Source organism: Passer montanus, unplaced genomic scaffold (assembly GCF_014805655.1).
Source record: "Passer montanus isolate IOZ18808 unplaced genomic scaffold, ASM1480565v1 scaffold141, whole genome shotgun sequence".
NCBI lineage: Eukaryota > Metazoa > Chordata > Aves > Passeriformes > Passeridae > Passer > Passer montanus.
In genome coordinates, this window is record NW_024361053.1 from 856,505 (window position 1) to 881,890 (window position 25,386).

A 25,386-nucleotide genomic window follows, 5' to 3' on the forward strand; every position below is an offset into this window, starting at 1 on the left:
AGGGAGGAAGAAACTCAAGAATTACAAACAAATCAGCAGAAATCAAACAGCATAGCTCTGCTAAGCTCTTTCTGCAAATAAAAGCAAAACGCACTTTATTAAATTTATCAAATACACCAGCTACTGAGCATGTTTTTTTTCAAACTCTTCTAAAATCGGCCTTTTGTAGAAATACTGCCTTGACTTTAAAATCTTTTCACGTCTCACAGCTCCGCGGCTCCCCCCCGTGTTCTTCAGGAGCAATCACAGAGTTTATTTAGTGTGCGATGGGGGCCGGCAGCCGAGCCCCGCACAGGCGCTCCCTCCCTGCCCCGGGAGAGATCACAAGCGAGAAAAGTCAGGGTTTGGCATAAGAGCACTTGGTTACCTAAAGCAAAAGTCGCATATGCAAGCAAAGCAAAGGAAATCATTCACTTGCCATGGGCTGGCAGGTGTTCAGCCATTCCCAGGAACGCAGGGCTCCATCGTGCCTTACAGTGACTTGGGAAGACAAATGCTGTCACTCTGAACATCCCCCTTTCGTCTCATTGCCCCAGCTTCATATGCTGAGCACAATTCCGTATGGGATGGAATATCCCTTGGGCCAGGAGGGCTCAGCTGTCCCGGCTGTGTCCATTGTGCACCTGCTGGTGGGGCAACCTGAGGAGCAGAAAAAGCCCTGACACTCTGTGAAAGCCCTGCTCAGCAGCATATCTGCATCATGGACCCATAGGAGGTGTTTCCAGCACAAATCCAAAACAGTTGCTGTGAAGAAAATTAACTCTATCCCAGCCAAAACTAGCTCAAATGTACAGATAGCAAATGCTGCCCCAGAATGTTTTTAATGATACTAGTATGTATTCTTTTTTCTGATTGATGAGAATTATGTGGATGCCTTCCTTCCCCCATTTTTTTTTGTGTGAGACTTACATGCTGAGACATCTCAAATCAGCACTTTGCTGTTAAGGAAGATTTTTTTCATATATATTTATATATAAAACCCTCACATTTTTAATGGTTTCCTGTCTGGGCTTTGGCAATTAAAATACATGCCAAAGCTAAATTTTAACAAATACTGCAGTTTTTTCTTCTGGACAATCAGATTTAGATTTCTTTATGCCTTTTCTGTAGTCTTCTAAATTCCACTCTAAGTGTAACTGTCCACATTATCGTTTCTCTCTTAACAAATACTTACAGAAATTTACTAGTAATGATTTGGATTAGGATGTAGTAAATACTGAGTTAACAGTGATGAAAACATTGTATCACTTCACTATTCTCACAATAATCCTTATTTTAAGTGTAATGCTGTGACAGTTCTGAAGCAGCACTTAAATATTAATGTTTCTTGAATTATTCAAATAAAATATGGAGCATTAGTGTTTTAAAAGAGATGTTATAATGTATAATATAAAAAATTGAAACCTTCCTAACTTCAGGAACAGGGGGAGCAATTTAAAGAAATGGCGACATAAAGGAGGTAGAACAATGTCAAAAAACCCTAGTCCATTTTACTATTCAGGTAGGAAACTGGAGTTCAAGTTGTTCAGTTTTCAAGATGGACACATGGCAGAACCAGTCCTCTGAGATTTAGAAAAGTAAGCGCATTCTCAATGTCAGAATCAAAAAATTTGTTCCTAATCTTGCATGGCCGTATCTTGAGGACTAAAAGAGTTTGGAGAAGTGAACAAAGATACAGGTGAGAACTGAGGAAGAGTTGCTGAAAGTTTTTTGGTTTTTTTTTGTAACCCCAGGCTAGTTGCTCTTTCTAGCTTAGTTTCCCAGTGTGTATGGTGAATATAATAGTTTGCCTCTCAGAGTGTTGCAGGAATTCATTTATTTGTTTCAGTCTGAAATTTCACTATAGGAATTATAGTGAAGATCAGAATCCAGCCTGCCTGATGTAGATAATGCTCCTTTGCCCCAGAGACAATTCTCTCTTCCTAACTTACCTATCCAAGTTGTGACATACAATGGAGAAGCAAATTCCTTTAAAACTTGCAGGAATGTACTCAGTCCATCAAATGCAGATGTTCTGCCCTTTCTGTTGAGAATTTAGGCAATGTATGCACCTTCTGCAGCTGGAAGTCTGGTTCTGACCTTCTAGGCTGTTCTTACCTGACATGAAATGAGTGTGCTCCAGGGACGGAGGGAAGGAACTGTTGAATGATGGAAGCACTTGGTTGGAGTGAAAATTGTTTTGGGTTTTTTTTAGTTCATTTGTCCTACTGGTTCCTACTGGTCTATCTGCTTGATCTTTCATTTGGAGCATGGACTGTGTTCTCATCCTGCAATAATATCCCAAGAAGGGATGGCTAGGGGATGTTGTAGGAAACTGAAAGGTTGTTCATAGGCCTCTTGGGCCCAGAGCTCAGGTCCTACTGCTTTTGTTGCAGAAAGTTCCTCTAAGCAGTGGTGTTATGAAATGTGGTACAAATACAGTTATAGACACAGAGTGCTAAGGGTAAGCCCTAGTTTTGGACTTCTGCTGGACAACAGCAGATAACTTGCAGTGGAGAACTCAGCCACTTCAGAACCTGAGGTAAACAGGCACATTAGACACGTATCGACAGGTGAGATGAGCATTTGGGCATCCTGCAGAGCTTCTGCTGGACAACAGCAGAAACTCGCAGTGGAGAACTCAGCCACTTAAGAACCTGAGGTAGAGAACAGGCACATTAGACACGTATTGACAGGTGAGATGAGCATTTGGGCATCCTGCAGATGAAGTAGTTAAGCAACTCAGGAATTATAGTAGGCAGTCCTGACAGCTGCATGATCCAAATCAATGTCCAGGAATTTAGGTTGGGTATAAATTCCTTTATCTCAGTTTATGTATGATTAGGCAAATGTTTGAGAAACATTTCTGGAAACACCCTTTAATTTCTTTTACAATTTCATGTATGAAACAAGTAATGATGTAATATCTCCCATTCCATGCTAAGGAGATACAAGACCTGCTGACCTTTGTGGTTCACAGTTTGGAGTGAGCTAGATGCAGAAATATTTTCACAAATGCTGTAAAGTTGCTACTCTTGTTTCACCTTGTGCCTGTGAACCTGTTAGCTTCTCTCGGCTCTTTTCTCCTTGGTGTGTAATGCTGACCTGTGTTTCTGACTTGCAGTCAAACACTCATGATAGCATGTGTGAGCCCTTCAGATCGAGACTTCATGGAAACTTTGAACACACTAAAGTACGCCAACCGGGCACGGAACATCAAGAACAAGGTGATGGTTAATCAGGATAGGGCCAGTCAACAAATCAATGCTTTGCGCAGTGAGATTGCACGGCTGCAGATGGAACTCATGGAATACAAAACCGTAAGTTTGTCCTCTTAGGATTTCTTCTGCTTTAAAATGTTTAGAATTCCACAGGGTTTTTTTTGATCCTGTTGACTATTTCCACTTCATACGCTAAAAACATTGGAAAAGCAGCCCTGATGTAAACAACACTTAATTCCAGTGATTATCGGATGTTTTTAGAAAACATAGATTGTATCCCCAAAAAAAGAGATGTCTGCAAATGTCAGTGATATTTACTGATGATGCATGCTGTTTGCTTTTTGAAAGGCAACGAGAAAGTCACTTCCAAATCAAAAATGACCAAACCACAACTTAGACTGGTGCATAAGTGAATGTGTACATTTACTGTGTGTTGCTTTTGAAAACTTCCTAGATGGCTAAAACAGTTTGTTTTAAAAATCCAGTCTCAAGTATGTAAGACAAATGCTCATGCCTGTTTCATCCTGCATTTTATTCAGTGTTTTGAGCAATAAAGGACGTTACTGAACAGGATCACCATTTGCTCTTCTCGAGCTAGTATTCTGATTTGATAAAGTTATCTTCTCATTTTTTAACCTCTTCAAGAACTTGTATTTCAGACTAAAGTGGAATTATATGAAACCCAGATGCTAAGGCATTGGCCCAGTCTTTTGAAAACTATCACCTTATCATTGTTTTAAACTCTTTGAGAGATTATCCTGTGCTATGAGTGTCTGCTTGGAATTCTAAGTCATCTGTGAATTGTTTTTACTAACTTAGAATTCTTTTTAAGTGTAGGTCAGCCTTGACCGGTAACAAAATATTTTTACTTTCTTGAAGGGTAAAAGGATTATAGATGAAGAAGGCGTTGAAAGCATCAATGACATGTTCCATGAGAATGCAATGCTGCAAACAGAAAACAACAACCTGCGTGTTAGAATTAAAGCAATGCAAGAGACTATTGATGCTCTTAGAGCCAGAATAACGCAGCTTATGAGTGACCAGGCCAACCAAGTGCTAGCCAGGACAGGTATGCTGTGAATGTGCATAAACTGCTTCAGAAGTTCATAAACTTAAATTAATTATATGTTCTTGCTTCATTGATCCCTTGAAATGAAATTATGCCTTTTTATTAGCAATGTAGGACCTCCTTTGGCAGGGATAGGCCCCCATATGATTATTTCTTCTGTTTCTGGAGTCTTTTTTTAATAATACAAATAGTTTGATGCCCTGATTTGACCATCCGTTTAGAAATGTGAACAACAGGAAACATGAATTAATATTTTTGTATAGGAACTATTTGTATGCTTAGCTCCTGTGGTGGTCTAACAATCAGTAAATTTGACTCCAAATTAAACTTCAGATGAATAATTTTGATTTAAGCATTGTTAAAATGCTAATATGTGCACATATTAGCACATTGTTAAAGTGCTAATATGGAAAACAAGTTACATATGATGATCACATGAGAGGAACAAAAAATGTAATTCAGTTTAAGAAGGAAAGCTATTTTACAAATAAGTTAAGATTTACATATGTAAATGTAAACAGCCCATGTGACTGTTTCCCTTTGCCTTGTGCCTAATAGCTCTTTTCAGATATTTATACTGCTACCACCCTTTCTTAATCTTTCTCTTCCCTCTTTCCCCTTTTCTCTCTGCCCTTCAAAGGGGAAGGAAATGAAGAAATTAGCAACATGATTCATAATTATATCAAGGAAATTGAAGATCTCAGGTATTTGCATTATATGTATTTGGACAATTTTTGTTTAAGAAAATAATAGAAGTGTTAGCAATACGTCAGCTGTTTTCCTGTGTGGGGATTACGTTAGGAGAGTGGTCCTTCAGCTTCTAAGACCATCTGGATGCAAAAATGTTAGAGATCAAACTGACAAAAGAAATGAGAGTAAGATGTTGCCTAAATTGTGGTGATAACTTAATATTGTTGCACTAAGGACAGTGAAACTTAAAACACTTCTTTTGTAACTTTATAACTTTGTATAAAAATGATGGCACTGATAATTTAATTGTTTAAAAATATGTTCTTAAAATATAATTACTTTTAAAATTTAAAAAATCTTAAATATTTTAGATGTTTTTATTTATGTATGTCTTGGACATATACCATGAAAAAATTATTTGGCCTATCCTCAGTTTACTTTGGAGCTTTTGTGTAGCTTTCATATACTATCTATATTCATAAAGCATGTTCAGGTTTGTATCTGTGTGTGTATATATATATCTGTGTGTATGTTCATACAGTCATATTTTCATGTATTCTGTCAAGGTTATATGATATATGTACAGTATATATAAACATTGTATAAAATGGTGTTTCAAAGGAATTCACTACATTGTATTTTTTTAGACTTCACCCTGGTTTGTAGTTTCTTTTTAGACAGAATGTAGTGCATTGAAGCTACACAGGCAAGAGTGTACAGCTCATGTACTGGCAATAGTTGTAATTAATGGTCTACAATTCTTCCTTGTTTTGTTTTTTATTAAGAGCAAAATTATTAGAAAGTGAAGCAGTGAATGAAAATCTCCGACGCAACTTGTCAAGAGCCTCATCGAGAGCCACATACTTTGGTGGACCATCAGCATTTTCTGCTTCTATGCTTTCCTCAGAGAAGGAGACAATGGAAATTCTAGATATAGCCAAGAAAGATCTAGAAAAGCTGAAAAAAAAAGAAAGGAAAAAGAAAAAGAGGTGGTGTATGAATTATAATGCTATTTGTTTTGTCTTTCTTAGTAAAAAGGCCTATTTATTTAAATTACTGAGACTTAAAAAGGCTTTTTGTGTGGGTTTGGACCCTAAACAGCTGTTCTTTCAAACCCTTTTACATGTTGAAGTTAGTTTCTCTTTTGCATCTTTTCTTCCAGTGAAGTGTGCAGTATTTGTGGACCGTCTCCTTTGTAATGAACTTTTCTGCATAATTATGCACAATGATAAAAGCGCAGGTGTGCTCTCTAAATTTTGATGTTTTTAAAAACTTTTTCTAAATTCACCTGAAATTTAACAGAAGTTTGAAAAAATTAAGAAATTTTTTAAACTCTATGTCAAAACTGAAACAGCTTTCTGAAGAAAAGATATTTTGAATAGCTGGGGATTCTTTGGTGGCTGTTGAAATGGCTTCTTTTGCTTTATCTTTTGTTTCTATGAATGTTTTTTTAATTTGAGGCTTCCTGATTCTCTGCAACATCATGCTTTGCTGGTTTTTTTGCTGTCCAACTTTCTCATCTACTAAAATCCTCATAGAAATTGACATAAACGCTGTTTAAATAGCACTTAGCACAGCAAGGCTTTGTGTACTCAGAGTTTGTGTCCATTAGAAATCTCTCTGTTTTAGGAGAAATATTTCTTGCTTCTAATCTGTTACTCTTTTTAATAATGATCCTTCAGACTTGTACAAGTTCAGAGTAAAACTGTAACAGTTTAAGCTTGAAATAGTCAAAGTATATGAGGATCAGTAATATCTTTAATTTCGGGTCCCATATCTATAAATCTGCCTGTTTAGATAGCAGTTAGCACAGCAAGGCTCTGTGTACTCAGACTTTGTGTCCATTAGAAATCTCTCTGTTTTAGGAGAAATTTTTCATGCTTCTAATCTGTTACTCTTTTTAATAATGATCCTTCAGACTTGTACAAGTTCAGAGTAAAACTGTAACAGTTTAAGCTTGAAATAGTCAAAGTATATGAGGATCAGTAATATCTTTAATTTCGGGTCCCATATCTATAAATCCGTTCACCACACAAATGTGGGTTGCTTTTAGAGATCAGTCATTTCAAGTACAACTAGATTCTTTGTGTTTCATTTTTCAGGAAGCTCTTAGTCTTTTATGGGTATTTTGATAGATTTTGTCTCATTTTGGAGGAACTTGAGAGGAAGATGGAAGTATTAAATAAAATGTTCTGTCCTCTCTTCAGCCAAGCACTTCAGTATGTCTTTAACTTTAAATGCAGGAAGAGATTTGATTTTGTGTTTTTTAACACATTTTAAAATCAAGCATGCATTTAGCTACATGCTTAGATAAGCCTCAGTTGTTAGGTTGTGTTTTTGTGGTTTGATTTTGTTTTGCTTTTTTTGATAGCCAGTCATGCTTTCGCACACCAAGAAAATAATATTATGATGGGATGGCCAAGTAGTCTGATCCAGAAGTAGGGACTACTTACCATAAATGATTTTTGAGGTCAGTTTTGAATCCTAGCTTTATAGAATTAAAGAGTGTTGAAAAAACTAAAGTTGGAAGAGGCCTCTTGATGGCTCTATCTTAAAGTGGGCCTTGTGTTCTATAAAATGGGGTCATACTCTTCAAAGTGCTGCTGAGGTTTGAATTTATCTACTGGCCTATCTGCAGACTGCTTTGTAATAGAGAAATTTCTGAGGTGCATGTGTTGGGAGGAAAATTCCTTAGATGCTAAGAAATGTTAGAATTTGAGGGATTGTACATTGTCATTCTTGCTATCTGTAGAGTGCTTCTATGCAATTAGTGAAAAGTCTGTGTTGAGGTTATATCACTGTGAATTTTTATTCTATTGAAATTTCAGGAACTGTCAGTGTATACATTAATGTAATGCACAGACACTTGCCATGCAGTTTGATGGGGATTCTTTGTTATAATTCCATCTTCTACAGGCATTTAGTTACATTTACTCTACTATTTCTTTTTAGTGTTGCCTTTTTAAAGTTATCTAACTAGCATTTTTCTATTTAAATGGGATTGGTAAGCCTAGCTACTAGTTCTGCCCCATCTGCTGCCTTTCTTGGTCTTTTGTTTCCTGTGTCTGGGTCAGCATGACAAGAGGTGCATAATTTTAAATATATACAGCTTGTTTAAATTTTTGTGAGGTAGCCTGAAGGTCTAAGAGCAAGGTTCTGAATGAGCAGCAGGTATGTAGTGTTAAATATCTTAATAATATTAATAATAATAATATAAATATCTTAAGTAGCCTTAATAAACACCTGTCATGAAGTTTATTGTAATCAGTTTACACAGCAGTAATATTTTGCTTACTGATTGGAATATCCCACAGTGTGGCTTAATGTGACTTACCCACTAGAAGCCCCTGAGCAAATCTTCCACATTCCTTTCAGTTGTTAGTTAACCCTACATCCGTGGTAACCATTTCTGACTGTTTTCTTTTGACTCCCCTAACCTTAACTAAACTAAATTAGTGATGAAAATTACATGGGGTTCAGCTTGCTAGCTCCTAGCTGATGCCAAAGGAAGGTGGGAGGCAGTATGAGGTGAAAAGGCAGCAAAAGCTCTTGCTTGAAATTTGTCATAAGGGGAAATGAGGAATTTCAGTAGTTGATGAATTTTAAGCCATCTCTGTGCTTACATATGTCATGCAGACTTTTTTTACTGGTAAATTCACATTTATTCAAGAGAAAAAAGTGCAGGCAGAAATACTAACATATTGTCCATCTCATTGCTTTTGGTGCATGTTTTTTGTTAATTTATTAAAAAATAACAAGAAATTATTGACATGTACTTTCTGAATCCCAGGAAAATAAGCTGCAGTTTTCTACTTTTTATTTAAAAACATACAACAAAACCCAAACAAAAACATGAGTGCAGTTTGAACACTTTTTGGTATTAATTTTATTCAGAATATATTATTTAGAATATTAATTAATAATTAAAAAGTTTTCGTATTCTTACTTTCTATTACAATATGTTATCAGCATACATAAGACTAGTGCATTGTTTTTTTTCCTGATATGTTCCTGAGAATATGTAACTTTGGGCCAGTGGGAGTATTTGCAATTTTCAGTATTTTACCAGCCAGTTTTAAGTAGAGAAAGAGGAGAAATATTTTTCTAGAATGGAGATATTTTCTTAATCCATTATTAAAAATAATTCGCAAAGTTAAATATATTGTCTAAAATTTCTTCTTTAATGTAACTTGAATTTACTTGTTATCAATGGCAAATTAGTTAACCTACCCATGCTTCTTTTTTGTTTTCTGTTTACTTTCCAACTGTCCAGAATGTATTGCCTTTTTACTACTTGTTGTCTCTTGATGATATCTTTTAAAATTTCATTTTAAACTCCGCAAGCTCATATATATCATTTTTTTACCTTCTTATCACTTTTGCTTTTCACTGTCTGGTTTGTCCTTCATTGGCTTGGCCTTCCAATACTGTACCTCGTGCTTTTGAAGGCTACAGAAACTTGAGGAAAGCAGTCAAGAAGAAAGAAGGTTGGAATATTTCCCAGGTTTTTAATTACCTGTCATTTCAATTAACTGGTTGTCATACATGAAAAGAAGTTGGGCAGATTCATAGGTACTTCAGGAGTAGTTAATTTTCAGATTTCTTTCCTGGGTTTTCACGTTCAGCTATTGTTTTAACTGGAAGAAACCTCTGTTGTGGAATTGAGGTTGACTCTGGCATTACACAGGGTTGAGCAAGCTTTTGTGGGGAGGTGGCATTCCTGTTGAATTGTTTTCTTTCTTGCATGGTCTGAGTGAAATGAAAGGCAGGAGGAAGGTGCAGTAGCACATACAGTATGAAATGTCTAGCAGGCAGTATATGACAGTAATAATTTTGGCATGTGAGATCAAGAGGGTCTTGTACCATCACACCTCACTCAAGTCTGTTGCTTTGGTTTCTGAAAATGTGACGAAAGCCTTGGTCGTTCCTCCCATTCTGCTTCAGCCAAACCAGTAGATGAATAGTCATTCACAGAGCAGTTAAACTGAGGGCTCTAAAAAGAGAACTATATCATGATTAAAAGTGAAACCAAAGGAGCTTTTATTTTTCTGCTATTTTGATCCAAAAAACCCACCCACTGAATCAATGCACGTGATGTGAATCCACAGACCGGTAGCATACACATTAAGCAGTACAATTCTACCTGGGAGAGCTGCTGGCTCTCCTCCTCCCTGTCTCTCCCCTTAGGCAGAACACAAATTCTCTGTAGTATTTAGTTCTGTACTGAGTGGAAGGGAAACTGGGGGTTTGCCTCAATTTCCATGAGGATTGCAGCTAAGATCCATTATCTTTTAGGCTTAATAACCAACATAGAACATGTTCTGGTTTGAGGGAGAGGAGAATCTGTGGAATTGAGATTGTATGACACAGTGTTCCCTGTTAGGCATTTTTTTGTGTACAAATCTGGTTAGATTTTTAAATTCCAGCATCCCCAGCTGCTGCATGGATTCAGATGGTCCAAACAAAAGCTTTCTGCCTTGTGCATGGTCAGCTCATAACTGGTAATGAGTGGGGCAGAAGGGAATCAGCATTAAATAGATTAAAAAGTAATACAACAGAAAATCATGTGTACACAGCATTGTGTTACTCAACAGGCACTTTTTAGATTGGAGCTTTGTTTTAAAGATGTCAAATCATAGTGTTTCAAATCTATTGTCTATTTCTTGTCCCTGCACTGAGTATTGAATTTGCCCAAGAGTTTGATCGTGAATCTGAGCTCCTCTTGGTATCAGTGGAGAAAGATGTGCATTTCTAGTTTCTGTGCCTTGTCAGTGACAGCACAACTTGCCAAACTTTTATGCAGCTGATGTTAGTTGAGGTGGATTCCACATTATGCAGTCCTAACCACATTTTTTCATTAGTAACCCTGTGGTGTCTAGCTCTATTCTGTCACAATTTCCCATCCATTGGAGCTTTGGGTTTTGTACATGTAGCACTAGAGGGTGATACCCGGTCTGTGAGAACTTGCAGAGTGCCATTAATTTTTTGTTTTATATTTGCATGTGATGTCTTAAATGTGCACTTAAAAATGTTAAAACTTCCCCTAATGATTACCACACCAAACATTTAGAACAAAATCAAAAAAACCCTTTTGTAAACCCTTTTTATAGATTTTTAAATTCCAGCATCCCCAGCTGCTGCATGGATTCAGATGGTCCAAACAAAAGCTTTCTGCCTTGTGCATGGTCAGCTCATAACTGGTAATGAGTGGGGCAGAAGGGAATCAGCATTAAATAGATTAAAAAGTAATACAACAGAAAATCATGTGTACACAGCATTGTGTTACTCAACAGGCACTTTTTAGATTGGAGCTTTGTTTTAAAGATGTCACTAACCAAATCATAGTGTCTCAAATCTATTGTCTATTTCTTGTCCCTGCACTGAGTATTGAATTTGCCCAAGAGTTTGATCGTGAATCTGAGCTCCTCTTGGTATCAGTGGAGAAAGATGTGCATTTCTAGTTTCTGTGCCTTGTCAGTGACAGCACAACTTGCCAAACTTTTATGCAGCTGATGTTAGTTGAGGTGGATTCCACATTATGCAGTCCTAACCACATTTTTTCATTAGTAACCCTGTGGTGTCTAGCTCTATTCTGTCACAATTTCCCATCCATTGGAGCTTTGGGTTTTGTACATGTAGCACTAGAGGGTGATACCCGGTCTGTGAGAACTTGCAGAGTGCCATTAATTTTTTGTTTTATATTTGCATGTGATGTCTTAAATGTGCACTTAAAAATGTTAAAACTTGCCCTAAGGAGTAACACACCAAACATTTAGAACAAAATCAAAAAAACCCTTTTGTAAACCCTTTTTATTGTTGTATCAGTGACTGTTTTGAGCATTTCCTTTATGTCAAAGTAGATAACTAATTGAAAAAGTATAAATTACGATAAATTAGGATATTGTTTAAGGCTTATAAATAAATTTTAAGACTGTTCTAAGTACAGTAGGCTCTGTTGTAGCTTGAAAGTGTAGGAATGCCTGTAATGTATGTTGTACTTGCACACAATGTTATTTTATTGTTTTGTAAAAGCTACTCTGGGTACACTGCAACTTCCATGCAAAATGAGTACTGCTGTAGTATATGGATATGTGTATTCTGTTTGTCCCAGTTGTGCAGTATGCTGGAACAATGTGCTAATCATTACTATTACCTTGCAAACCAAGATTAAGAGTAATTAGGCATTATTTCATTATCTGCAGAAGTTTGGAAGTTGTGTTTTACCCATGCCCAACACCTGTACATTTTTCTAACTACACTTTGTTTTTCATCTTTATTTGGAATTACGACTTACTGGTTTGTGGGATGGGAAATAATTGCTATTTCAGTTTGTGAGTAATTTGTGTCTGCCTCTTCTACTAGCATTAAGGAGGATAACACAGACAACGAGCAGGAGAAAAGAGATGAAAAAGGCACTTCAGAGAGAGAGAATAATGAATTGGAGGGAGTAAGTATTTAAAAGTATTTGGCTTATTTGTTCATAGTCTGTTTAAAGATTTACAAGGTTATAGAAAGAAAATGAGGAATGTGCTAGGTGAATACTGCAGCTTTACAATGACAGTAAAAAATTACTTAGGCATGGAAAAGTGTGGAGTGCTTTAATGTCTATGTTTTGTAGGAGGAAATTCAAGAAGTCAGTGATCATGACGATGAAGAAGAGGAAGATGATGAGGATGAAGATGATATGGAAGTTGTTGAAAGCTCAGATGAATCAGATTCTGACTCTGATGAAAAAGGTGATGTCAGTGCAATATTCTGTAGAGTTTTGCAAATAATATCTGTCAAACCTCAGGTCTTGGTAGGCAATAAAGTGTGTTGTAAACCATATGTGTGTAATCTGTGGAGAGCATGGTCTGGGAATTATTTTTTTTTGGTTATGGTGCTAAAACATGTAATAGACAGCTGATTGAGTGTCCCTGTATGGGTTTTGAAATTGACCAGAGGCCAGGTTCACTGTGATTTGTGTGGAATCCTCCCGTGCACAATAGGTATTTACAGTGACCCTAAGATTGCAAGGATTATCTGTGTTCACGTGGTTCTTGCTTTACTTTAACAGAAATCTTTCTATTTCAGAAAATTATCAGGCTGACTTGGCAAATATCACCTGTGAAATAGCCATTAAGCAGAAACTGATAGATGAGCTAGAAAACAGCCAGCGAAGGTTACAAACACTGAAAAAACAGTATGAAGAGAAACTAATGATGCTACAACATAAAATCCGAGACACTCAGCTTGAAAGAGATCAGGTTCTTCAAAACTTGGGTAAGAAATACAAAATCATTGATCTTGTGTAAGCTGTTCAAGTTGAACCATTTTCTACTTCTCTCATTTTCTTTTTCAAATTTGATGAGAAATTGCAGAAAACAGAAGTATGTTTTATACCCATAATGCCAGTGAATCATTCTTTATTCATTGTAGTTTCTATCAGAATTGAGAAAAGAATTTTTTGAAATGTGCTGCTACTGATAGGTATTTGGTTTGGGTGAATAAGCATTTTCAGTTTTCTAAGAGCTCTTATAATCCTGGAGATAGTTCCTGATAAAGTTTTTTCATGTTCTTTCCCCTCCCCACTTTCTTTTTATTTGCGAGAGAATAGGAACAAGCATCAGTGAAACACAGATTTCAGAGGTGTTTACTGACCAAATCTTTTTGAATATGTCTTAGTATTTAGATGATAAACCACCTATGACTCAGGAATCCCAAGCCACAAATAACTGCACTTTGAGAGTGCCGTGGAAAGTATTTCGTTTGTTTTTATTTTTTAAACATATATATCCTTTATGGTTATATGCTGTCTAAGCTTTTGCTGTTCCCCTGTTATTCCTTAGACCTTCCCTGCTGATCAGTGTCAGAAGAGGAATACTGGGCTTGATGGCTTTTAGGAGTGGTATTATGCTCCTGTGTACTTATGTGTGAATGTGTGTTTTTGTGCCTTCAGATGCTCAGATTTGTTACAAAGTATTAATAGTTGATCTTTCATCCCAGAATGCACACAGGTTGAAAGCAGTGCAGGTGGCAGGAACTAGAGAGAAATTAGGTTGTTTTAAAAGTATTGCAGAGCAATACTGTAACAGTGCTAGAGCAGAGAAAGTCATTATCTGATGTGGCCGGCAAAATAAAAGTATCCCGAACCAAAGCAGATTAAGAATTCCCTTTTACTCTAGGTTCTGTAGAGACCTATTCAGAAGAAAAGGCAAAAAAAATCAAGTCAGAATATGAAAAGAAACTCCAAGCCATGAATAAAGAACTGCAGAGACTTCAAACAGCACAAAAGGAGCATGCACGTTTGCTTAAAAACCAGTCTCAATATGAAAAGCAGCTGAAGAAACTGCAGCAGGAGGTGACAGAGATGAAGAAAACCAAGGTATGTTTCAGTAAATTGAAGTGTTGCACAATGAATGTTTACTGAAAATTGGGTTGAAATCTCCTGTGCATTCATCTATCTGATAAGTCTGTTCTTGCTGTTATCTGCCTGAAAGTCTCAAAATAGAAGAGATGTGAGCATCAGGCTGTTCCTGGGGGAGAGGGGCAGCTTTTAGATTTAATGAACAGAAATTAAGGTATCAAAAATGCATAAGCTTGCACAGTTTATTAGCTGTTATCCAGCACTGAGTGAAGATGACATTAGGTGGAAGATGTAAATGGCTAAAAGCATGTAATATAGTGGAAAGTGGCAATTTGAAGATAAAACTCTGCATGGTTGAGGGCAGGGAGCAGCACTTCAGTGTGAACAGCTTTTCTAAGTGATGATCTCTTTACAGGTTCGCTTGATGAAGCAAATGAAAGAAGAACAGGAGAAAGCTAGAATGACGGAATCTAGAAGAAATAGAGAGATTGCACAGCTTAAAAAGGAGCAACGCAAACGAGAGGTGGTTTCACAGATAAAGAACTTTCATTTGGAATAAACACATGCCATAATGATGCACCTCTGCTTGCAGGCACACACTGTGTATATGTATTCACTGAGGCAAGCATGTACCTGTATATTTTCGCCATGAAAATGCACAAAATTTGGTTTGACTTCCATGCAAACACAGTTCCTAGCCTCAGGTGATAAGTCTTCTATGAACTGTTGTGCTTCTTGAGTATGTCTATCAACATTATCAGTGAATTAGTGGTTAGTGAATCTTCACAAAGTTGTTGCTACCACCTTGCTTGCATGGAATTATTGGTTTTGATAGAATTGATACCGGGAAACACTTATTTTTGTTCTGCACTAGCAAGATCAAGAAACAATCATGACTTGAGTCTTCATGTCACCGCAATTTTGCAGATTTGTATTAATGTATAGAGATCTCTTTTTTGTTTATACAGTGCAGTCCTTGTGAGAGAGAATGGAAAAAATATCATGTACTGCTTCTATTTTTTCACAGCATCAGCTCAAGCTTCTGGAAGCTCAGAAAAGAAACCAAGAAGTTATCTTGCGTCGCAAAACTGAAGAGGTACTGTGGTAGAACAGCAATGCATTGAAACACAGATTTCAGAGGTGTTTACTGACCAAACCTTTTTGAATATGTGTTAGTATTGAGATGACAAAACACCTATGACTCAGGAATCCCAAGCCACAAATAACTGCACTTTGGGAGTGCTGTGGAAAGTATTTTGTCTTTATTTTTTAAACATATATATGGTTATATGCTGTCTAAGCTTTTGCTGTTCCCCTGTTATTCCTTAGACCTTCCCTGCTGATCAGTGTCAGAAGAGGAATACTGGGCTTGATGGCTTTTAGGAGTGGTATTATGCTCCTGTGTACTTATGTGTGAATGTGTGGTTTTGTGCTTTCAGGTGCTCAGATTTGAAAGTTGATCTTTCATCCCAGAATGCATACAAGTTGAAAGCAGTGCAGGTGGCAGGAACTAGAGAGAAATTAGGTTGTTTTAAAAGTATTGCAGAGCAATACTGTAACAGTGCTAGAGCAGAGAAAGTCATTATCTGATGTGGCCGGCAAAATAAAAGTATCCCGAACAAAAGCAGATTAAGAATTCCCTTTTACTCTAGGTTCTGTAGAGACCTATTCAGAAGAAAAGGCAAAAAAAATCAAGTCAGAATATGAAAAGAAACTCCAAGCCATGAATAAAGAACTGCAGAGACTTCAAACAGCGCAAAAGGAGCATGCACGTTTGCTTAAAAACCAGTCTCAATATGAAAAGCAGCTGAAGAAACTACAGCAGGAGGTGACAGAAATGAAGAAAACCAAGGTATGTTTCAGTAAATTGAAGTGTTGCACAATGAATGTTTACTGAAAATTGGGTTGAAATCTCCTGTGCATCCATCTATCTGATAAGTCTGTTCTTGCCGTTATCTGCCTGATAGTCTCAAAATAGAAGAGATGTGAGCATCAGGCTGTTCCTGGGGGAGAGGGGCAGCTTTTAGATTTAATGAACAGAAATTAAGGTATCAAAAATGCATAAGCTTGCACAGTTTATTAGCTGTTATCCAGCACTGAGTGAAGATGACATTAGGTGGAAGATGTAAATGGCTAAAAGCATGTAATATAGTGGAAAGTGGCAATTTGAAGATAAAACTCTGCATGGTTGAGGGCAGGGAGCAGCACTTCAGTGTGAACAGCTTTTCTAAGTGATGATCTCTTTACAGGTTCGCTTGATGAAGCAAATGAAAGAAGAACAGGAGAAAGCTAGAATGACGGAATCTAGAAGAAATAGAGAGATTGCACAGCTTAAAAAGGAGCAACGCAAACGAGAGGTGATTTCACAGATAAAGAACTTTCATTTGGAATAAACACATGCCATAATGATGCACCTCTGCTTGCAGGCACACACTGTGTATATGTATTCACTGAGGCAAGCATGTACCTGTATATTTTCGCCATGAAAATGCACAAAATTTGGTTTGACTTCCATGCAAACACAGTTCCTAGCCTCAGGTGATAAGTCTTCTATGAACTGTTGTGCTTCTTGAGTATGTCTATCAACATTATCAGTGAATTAGTGGTTAGTGAATCTTCACAAAGTTGTTGCTACCACCTTGCTTGCATGGAATTATTGGTTTTGATAGAATTGATACCGGGAAACACTTATTTTTGTTCTGCACTAGCAAGATCAAGAAACAATCATGACTTGAGTCTTCATGTCACCGCAATTTTGCAGATTTGTATTAATGTATAGAGATCTCTTTTTTGTTTATACAGTGCAGTCCTTGTGAGAGAGAATGGAAAAAATATCATGTACTGCTTCTATTTTTTCACAGCATCAGCTCAAGCTTCTGGAAGCTCAGAAAAGAAACCAAGAAGTTATCTTGCGTCGCAAAACTGAAGAGGTACTGTGGTAGAACAGCAATGCATCTTTGAAAACAGAATGATGTTGTATTGCTGTAACTTGGAACTCAGTTTTGGGAGAATTAATCGTGTCTTTGCCCTGTGTTTCAGGTCACAGCCCTTCGTCGGCAAGTAAGGCCTCTGTCTGATAAAGTGGCAGGAAAAGTGAATCGGAAGCTGAGTCTACCTGAGCATTCCATGCAGGAAGCAAGTTCTAGTTTGTCAGGCGAGCATGATGGCTCCAGAACAGCGGCACAGCAGAAGATGAGAATTCCTGTGGCAAGGGTTCAAGCATTGTCTGTAACTGCAACAAATGGAACAGGGTAAGGGTTAAAGATTTTTAGGACTCTCTTACAAGAACTGAAATTTGTGTGCACTTTCTAGCAGGTACATCTGCTAGAACATGTGTAGCATCTGTTGTGATGATACATATTGCAGGAGCTGTTAGCTATCAAACCTGTTATCATGTAATGCTCATAAAATGGGCATTTTACCATTATCAAATGCAATTTCAGATTCCTGTGTTTAAGACAATAATATAATAATATAAAATGGCATTAAAGGGCAAATCAAATAAAGTGGATTTTGAAATCTTGAGGGTTTTTAAATCTCCTCTTCAAGAGAAATTACCTTGGTGGTCCAATTCCAGCAGAGTTAAGTTCATGGAGAAACTTGTTGGAAAATGCACCTCAGTCTATCAGGTTTATTTGTGCTTTTCCACTGCAATTTGAAGCAGATCTCCTTGTTAAATAGAGAACAACACCTACACGGCATTTGAACTCAACAGTGTGCCATGAAAGATGCTGCAGTGTTTGAAACCTGTTTTTCAAGTGCAGCATGTTAGAGTGCAGTAGAGTTCGGGGCTGGGTAGAGGCAGCTGTCTGGTGCTGTGAAGACCTACAACTTCTGCATGACATTCTTAAGTTGTTTGTGAGAAATATTGCAGCCTGATCATTTCCACATTTGAATTTGTCACTGGACTACTTCAGACTTAGCTGTGTGTTTGTCTTGAACGTGTCACAGAAGGAAGTACCAGCGGAAAGCAGTGACGAGCAGAGTTTACTCCTCGAAGGCAGCCAGGATGAAGTGGCAGTTGCTGGAACGCAGAGTGACTGATATTATTATGCAGAGGATGACTATTTCCAACATGGAGGCAGATATGAACAGGTTGCTTACGGTGGGTGATCTGCTGTGCATTTGGCTGTATTAAATAATGTAAATTAATTGCTGTTATGGGCAGCACTGACTTCCCTACTGTAGTCAGTGAAGACACTTTTGGCTCCAGGAAACATTTGAACAATGGGGTTGCTGTGCTTAGTAAGAACTAAGAAACACATTAATGGCATCATGTGCCAATAGATTACTGTATTCCCCTGTGTAACTTCTTCCCATGGGAATCATGACATGTTAGTTAAACAGTAATAAACAAAGGAAAACAAAAAGATGTTCAGTATTGTAAGGGCTTACTAATTCCTTTTTCTCTAATATTATGTCTTTGTGGAAAATAGCAACGTGAAGAACTCACCAAAAGAAGAGACAAGCTTTCGAAGAAAAGGGAGAAGCTCATCAAGGGTGGGGGTGGCAGTGAAGCAGATAGAAGTGTCCAAAACATAAATGAGGAGATGGAATCAGTAACTGCAAATATAGACTACATCAACGACAGCATTTCTGACTGCCAAGCAAACATTATGCAAATGGAAGAAGCAAAGGTAGGTCAAATATTATTGCAAGAATGGTAAAATGGGGACAAGAGAACACAACTGTGTTAGCACTGAAAATGTTCTCATTTAGAAATTAGTTTTTGTTGTCTATGTAATTATTGAGCCAGGAAGTGAAAATTGGTGAAAACTTTTATGTCAAGTTTGAGATGAAGACTTATACAATTGATACCTGAGTTTTAGTGTCAATAGTGTAATGCAAGTTAAGATTGCAAAGCATTTAAATGTCAAAGCTGATGCTTTCTATTATGCTGGCAATAAATTAATATAATTCCTGGGACTTTTTCACAATCTGATTGTCTTATTCTTGCACACATAGGAAGAAGGAGAGACCTTGGATGTAACAGCAGTGATTAATGCTTGCACTTTGACAGAAGCTCGATATTTGCTTGATCACTTCCTTATGATGGGTATCAATAAGGTAATGTGTTAACTGGAGTATGTGTGTGCCAGGACTATGGCATGTGCCAGGAGCAGCTATGTTGTGCTGTAACTAATGTGTGTTAAAACGAGCAAAGCTGCTCGACATTACTGATGTCAGTAATGCTGATTCTCAGTGTGAAGGCCCTTGAGATCTGTTGTCCTCTTCAAGTTAATGCATGTTTCCCAACCCCCAGTAGAGCCTTTTCCACTGTATTAATTAGCTCATATTGTTCTTACAAGAGCACTAGCTTTTTGTAATCAAATAAATCTCTATGTTTTTCAACAAACTCCTAAAGAGAGCTCGAGATCTTTTTTTAGAAAGACTGGCTCAGCCACCTTTGTACAAATATGAACCTCAAAAAATTTAAGTTACATGTTGGTGCATGACATACTTCAGTCTGAGTAGAGCCACAGGTTCTGAAGGTGTTGGGGAAATATGTTTTCTCTCATATTTTCAAAATAAGTATTTGGCAGCTTATAACCCTGTGCACACATGTCTCATGTGCTCTTGTTGCTGTTTTTCTTTGTCTTATTGAGTCAAATGGAAGATTTTGATGCTACTGAAACTGTCTTTGGGTCAGCCCCCTGACCACTTCTCTGGGGTTGCTTTGGTATTCTTGATTTGTCACAATGCAGGTAGTCCAAAAAGATTCTGGGAAAAAGAAAAGGTAAAGAAAATTCCCACAAGCACATTGGCTTCTGGAAATTTCAATCTTCTAATATTTTTTCAACCCTTGGATGTGTTTGAATGGATCTTGCAACAGAGTTAATATGAGAAAAGTGCCTCTGACTCACTCTGTTAACAATTTCTCTTTATTATGATAAAAAGCTCCATTATGTGAAGGATTCTATCATCTTTTTGTTTAGTAATTATCACATAGAAAAGCTGAAGGGATTTTTTTTTTCAAATTTGGTCATGCCTACTGTCTATTCTATTGTTTGTTTTCACCTGCAGAATGTGTCTATTGATATGTAGCTTTAGTTCAATCAAAATGTAGTGTGTAAATTCATAGGGCTACACTTATTACTCAAGCACTAGCACTCAAAGTCTGCTGTTGCCCTACAAGCCTTTCAGAAGATGTGTTGTACCTTCATTTTTCCATACTGGTTTTTTTTTTGGAATTTGGAGATCTATTTGGAAACCATTCCGTAAATTTCTTTGGCTGTATTTTCTACAACTAAAAAATTCCCTCCACTCCATGGATCTAGGGAAGTTCTCTTAGAATGAATTCTGTCATAAGTTAGGCCATAAGATCTTTCATTACAAGCTGAAAGTCATTGAGAGATTGGGTAGGAAAGATTACAGTTCTGTGTCTCACCCTGTCCGCCTTCCACCTCCCCCCTGTTCCTTGTCTTAGAGTACCATAATTTTTTTGGTAATAATTTTTTTAAAAGTAGTTATTTGGGAAAAGTGGAGGTGTTGATCTTTCAGATTCTTGCTACTCTTAAAAAATGCAAAGACTCTGAATTGCACTTGGGAGTCATGTCCCACTTAGCCACTAGATGCATATTTGCAAGGCAGTCTGAGGAATGCAAGTTAAAGGAATGCTTAATGAGTCCCTTTAAAAGGTGAAGGAAAGAAAAAGACCCTTTGTTGACACCTGATCTTCAAGATGTGAGAAAGCAGCTGCAATGTACACATTGTTTGTAGTTTTAAAAAATTTTTGACAATTTTTATTTTGTAAAACAAGGGTTGTGTTAAAACATTTGTCATCTTTCTTTCTTTTAGGGTCTCCAGGCAGCTCAGAAAGAAGCTCAGATCAAAGTTCTTGAGGGACGCCTTAAGCAGACAGAAATTACTAGTGCTACTCAAAACCAACTGCTGTTTCATATGCTAAAAGAAAAAGCTGAATTAAATCCTGAACTTGATGCTTTTCTGGGTCATGCTTTGCAAGGTAGTTTTTTCATCTTGTTTTCTGAATAGTCAGCTGCATGTCATGTTTGCGTTTTATGCATGCTGTACTGGGCATTCTAGACTATTTCTTTTCTGAATAGATGCTGTATTGTAACATCTTATACTTCACAATTGACATGCATGTATAGCATTTTTAAGTAGATCCTCTAAGCAGTGAAATGTAGGAAACAAAGTTTTTTAATTATTGAGATTTTTAAAAATTCAAATAATCTGCTTGTTATTTTTACAATCTGGATTTGTTTTAACCTCTGAATGGGAAGTTCAAAAATTCAATCTCATTCAGTCATCATATGCTAGGGATTTTGGATTGGCATTTTATGTCGTTACGGCATCTATTCTGCTTCTCATGAGATGATACTAAGAAAAATTTAGAAAACATTTGGGTACTTTTGTTTTATTTCTTTTTATAAATGGATATGTTTTGATTGGAATGTTGCTTTTTTTTCCTTGTTGCTGTATTTACACAGACCTAGATAGCATACCACTGGGTAAGTATGTTTAGCTTTCTGTGTACTGTACAGCTGCATGAGTTACTAATTCATTCATGTTCACTAACTGATGCATCTTAGAATTTGAGAGTGTGTGAAATTTGCATGAACTGTTCTGTAAATGTGCTCATTATTATGAGCTTAAAGAGCATTTCTTCCTTTCTGAAACCACCCCTAGCTCTCGTGGTAATAGCCCTTGTGGTAGTTAAAAGTGAAGACAGTAAGCAGAGCTGTATTTCAAATTTATACCTTGGTGCTTGTGAGCCCAAAGTATCTTCAAATTACATAAAACGATTTTGTGATATACTAGTGTTGTGACAAATTCTGTTCATCTTTTTAGGTTTGGGGAAAAAGGCAATTCTTAACTTGCAGGTCATTTTTAACCTTTTGCAAATAGCTCATTTTGTAATGTAAATATTGTAGAGAATGCAGGATTATATCCCACTTTTTAAATTGGGTTTAAGTTACTGACTTCACTGATTTTTGAGATAAGTCTCTTGTTGCTGTTGCTTTAGAGTTATTCCCAAAAGAATTAAGCTTATTTTCTTCCCTCGAAAGAATTGGCTATATTTGGAACTTGAGAAAAATAATCCTGTTACCGGTGATAATTCCTTTTGTGTTGTCTTGTGCTACTTTTAGCCACATTTTGCTGTCCTGTGCTAGTTGCACAGCAAAGATTTCAAAGCACAAAACTACATAGAAGTGTATAGATCATAATGCAGAGATGGTGAGAACTTGGCCAGCTTTCTGTCAGGTGACACCTGAAGATCTGTGTCAGGAGATCTTGTTACATGCAGCCAGTTATTTATTCAGCAACTTCAGTGGTTTGTAGCATCATAGTGTCTCTAGAACAGGCCTTTAATATGTGTGCATGTTCACCCCTGTTGGAGCATTGTTTCTCCTGACAGCATTGCATTTCCTTTACCTCTGGACAAGCTTTTACTTATTAACAACATCTGAAGCAATGAAAAGCCACTTGCTAAATGTATTGAAACAGTAGCTCTGTAATAAAGTTTTTCATAAGAGTTTTATCTCATTAAAGGAGCTTTTTAACACTTTGCAAGCATGACCTGAGGCTTTCAGAGTATCTGTGCCACTCAGGACTCTGCTAACACTTTGTAGGAAGGAAACACAGCTGAATATGCTGCACTAACCTAGATCCAAGGCTGTTGGTAGTCTGTGTTTTGTGGATCACTAGTGACCAAACCTTTTAGCAGCAGGGAGTTCAGACACCACTGTAGTGGGGCTTTGCTGCTGGGATTCCTTGCTGGTTCACAGGGATGCTGTTGGGGCAGGGCCCGACACAGTTCCTGCAGGTAGAAGTGTGGGTGGCAGCAGATCCTGAGATCAGTCTCACCAGGATGCTTGACATTTCAGTGGCAGAGCACAGAGAGCCCTATCCAAGCAAAGGGCTTCCACTTCCATGGTGTTTGTGATTCACCCTCTTGATGCCTGCTTTCAGGTCCACCATCTTCAAAGTTCTTAGCTATTTGAATGCACTTGGCTCAGAAAAGCTTGAGCATTCCCCAGTGTAGTTGTGCACGTGCATTCAGCTGTAGAGAAGAACTTTCAGTCTGCAGAAAAGTACATCACAGGCTCAGGTTTTGACTTGAATGGACTTCCAGGGCACATCCACCTTGGTGGATGAACCAGCTGCTGTTCACTATCCCATCTGCTCTTGTGAAGAGTTAAAATGACCATGAAATTGAGTTTTGAGTGTTGCTGAAGTGACTCCTCTTTGAGGAGTTGTGGAAGCTGCTTTTCCTTCCCACCTGTGATGTAGGGCATTCATGGATGTGAGTCACAACCATCTCTGTGCAGATTTTGAGAGGGCTGGTCAAATGTCATTTCCTGTGGGTGAACTGTGCTGGTGCATGGCATTGTTCTGGAACCGTCCAGTTGCCACTGCATGAGGATGAAGATGAATAATCAGAAAATTCTCCACCTGTTCTGCAAGCAGTGGTTTGCTAGCAGCTATCCCTGCAAACATTACTGTCTTTACTAACTTCATTCCTCCTTTCATCTCTTCTCACTCTCGCAGAATCTTGCTCTTTCTACCTTTTTGTTGATTCTGTGCACTGGTTTCTATCTCGGGGCTTTGGACAGTCTTCCTGTGTTGAATTGCAGGCAAACTGAAGAAACTCACCAGATCACATGAGAGTGAGCCTACAAATAAAATCCCACCTTTTGTGGTCATTCCACACTTTCTACTTAGTTACCTGTAAAAAGAGATCACAAGTTCTTTATGAGTAGGGATGAAGTAACATAATTCTAATAGGAATTTTTTTTTTTTAAATGCATTTATTTTAGGGATGCTGCTTTTGTCTTACTGAAAGGAGCAGTACTCTAAATCCCCACTTTTGCAAAAGGCATATAATAATAATAGCAACAATAACAACACTAATGACTAATAATAATAAGTGTTGAAAGGTTTTGATCTGGCTTCAAATCCATGATGGAACAGAAAGAAACCTGAAAATTCAGAGTGCTATTCCTGTGACCCTCCTTTCTTTAGAATATTGTTGTATTTCTGATAATTAAGATTACATTGTTAAGATTAATTCAGCAGTGTGGTAATTCTCAAGTGCATTATTAGTGTTGCTTCTACACTGATGGTTTTAACTTTTTCAAGGAACATATTTAGATGCAGCAGACACAGAAGGCAGTGTTTTCCTTCTCTTTTTTCTATTCCTTCTCAAAATTCAGCTGCATATCTTTGCTCCCTTTCTCCAAAAGCATGCACTTAAAACATACACATGGAGAAACCTGTTTTAATATGGGTTACAAATATATTTGTTCTATGCATTGCAAATGGTGTCTGCTTTTTGCAGAAATCAAGTAAAGAAACTCAGTGTCTTTTCTAGTAAAGAGGAGGTGTAATGGAATGTCATTACAAGGTTATTTAATCCTTAATATTTCATGAGTATGTTCAAAAATAAGGGACTTTGCTTGCAAAAATGTGTTACCTATGTCCTTGATCTATGCCTAAAGTGTATTATTAGAATAACATGCAATTACAGGGGATTTGTTTTCCCATCAGTTTGGAACTGATGGTACATGTGCCCTTGACTCGTTGTCTCAGCTTAATGTTTTGCACCATTTGCATGCAGACATGTTACTTGGATGTTTGACAGTATTAGTGTGTGGCATGCATGCTGGTTTTGTCTTCTGTGGACAGGTTTGTGTACCCATTTTTGCTTCAGGAACATTTCTACTGAGCAGCTTCCTTCAGAAATTAATCTCTAAAGTATTAGGTGGTAGCATCATCCTCTTTTGAAATGAATCCTTATATACTAATAAAGTGCTTGCTTCTTGTCAGCTCAAATGCTTGGTGGCATTCTGTATCAGAGGACGCTGAGCCTCAGCTCACTAGCTAGCTAAAAATATAATTTTCTTTAGAAATTAATCTCTTTTTGGGAAGCTGTTTTAAAGTATTAAAGTGGTAGCATCCATCCTCTTTTGAAATGAATCCTTATATACTAATAAAGTGCTTGCTTCTTGTCAGCTCAAATGCTTGGTGGCATTCTGTATCAGAGGACGCTGAGCCTCAGCTCACTAGCTAGTTAAAAATATAATTTTCTTTTTCATTATAGCCAGGCCAATTCTGTC

General features: G+C 37.4%; 1 protein-coding gene across 7 annotated transcripts in view; it reads left to right on the forward strand.

The window, feature by feature from the left end:
* Positions 1-25,386, forward strand: part of KIF21A (kinesin family member 21A) — a 91,335-nt gene that overhangs the window by 40,418 nt on the left and 25,531 nt on the right. For 3 of the 7 annotated variants that reach the window (XM_039700515.1, XM_039700508.1, XM_039700513.1), the window contains exons 8-24: positions 3,104-3,299; positions 4,080-4,269; positions 4,910-4,973; positions 5,745-5,948; positions 9,408-9,446; positions 12,322-12,406; positions 12,578-12,695; positions 13,033-13,221; positions 14,124-14,323; positions 14,721-14,828; positions 15,333-15,401; positions 17,345-17,556; positions 18,257-18,410; positions 18,742-18,942; positions 19,271-19,372; positions 21,104-21,269; positions 21,757-21,777. In XM_039700515.1, coding sequence (XP_039556449.1) covers positions 3,104-3,299; positions 4,080-4,269; positions 4,910-4,973; positions 5,745-5,948; positions 9,408-9,446; positions 12,322-12,406; positions 12,578-12,695; positions 13,033-13,221; positions 14,124-14,323; positions 14,721-14,828; positions 15,333-15,401; positions 17,345-17,556; positions 18,257-18,410; positions 18,742-18,942; positions 19,271-19,372; positions 21,104-21,269; positions 21,757-21,777 — 2,318 coding nt within the window. Of the gene's footprint in view, positions 1-3,103; positions 3,300-4,079; positions 4,270-4,909; positions 4,974-5,744; positions 5,949-9,407; positions 9,447-12,321; positions 12,407-12,577; positions 12,696-13,032; positions 13,222-14,123; positions 14,324-14,720; positions 14,829-15,332; positions 15,402-17,166; positions 17,236-17,344; positions 17,557-18,256; positions 18,411-18,741; positions 18,943-19,270; positions 19,373-21,103; positions 21,270-21,756; positions 21,778-25,386 lie in introns of all 7 variants that reach the window. The other 4 variants (XM_039700509.1, XM_039700510.1, XM_039700512.1 and 1 more) reach the window with 4 other exon arrangements.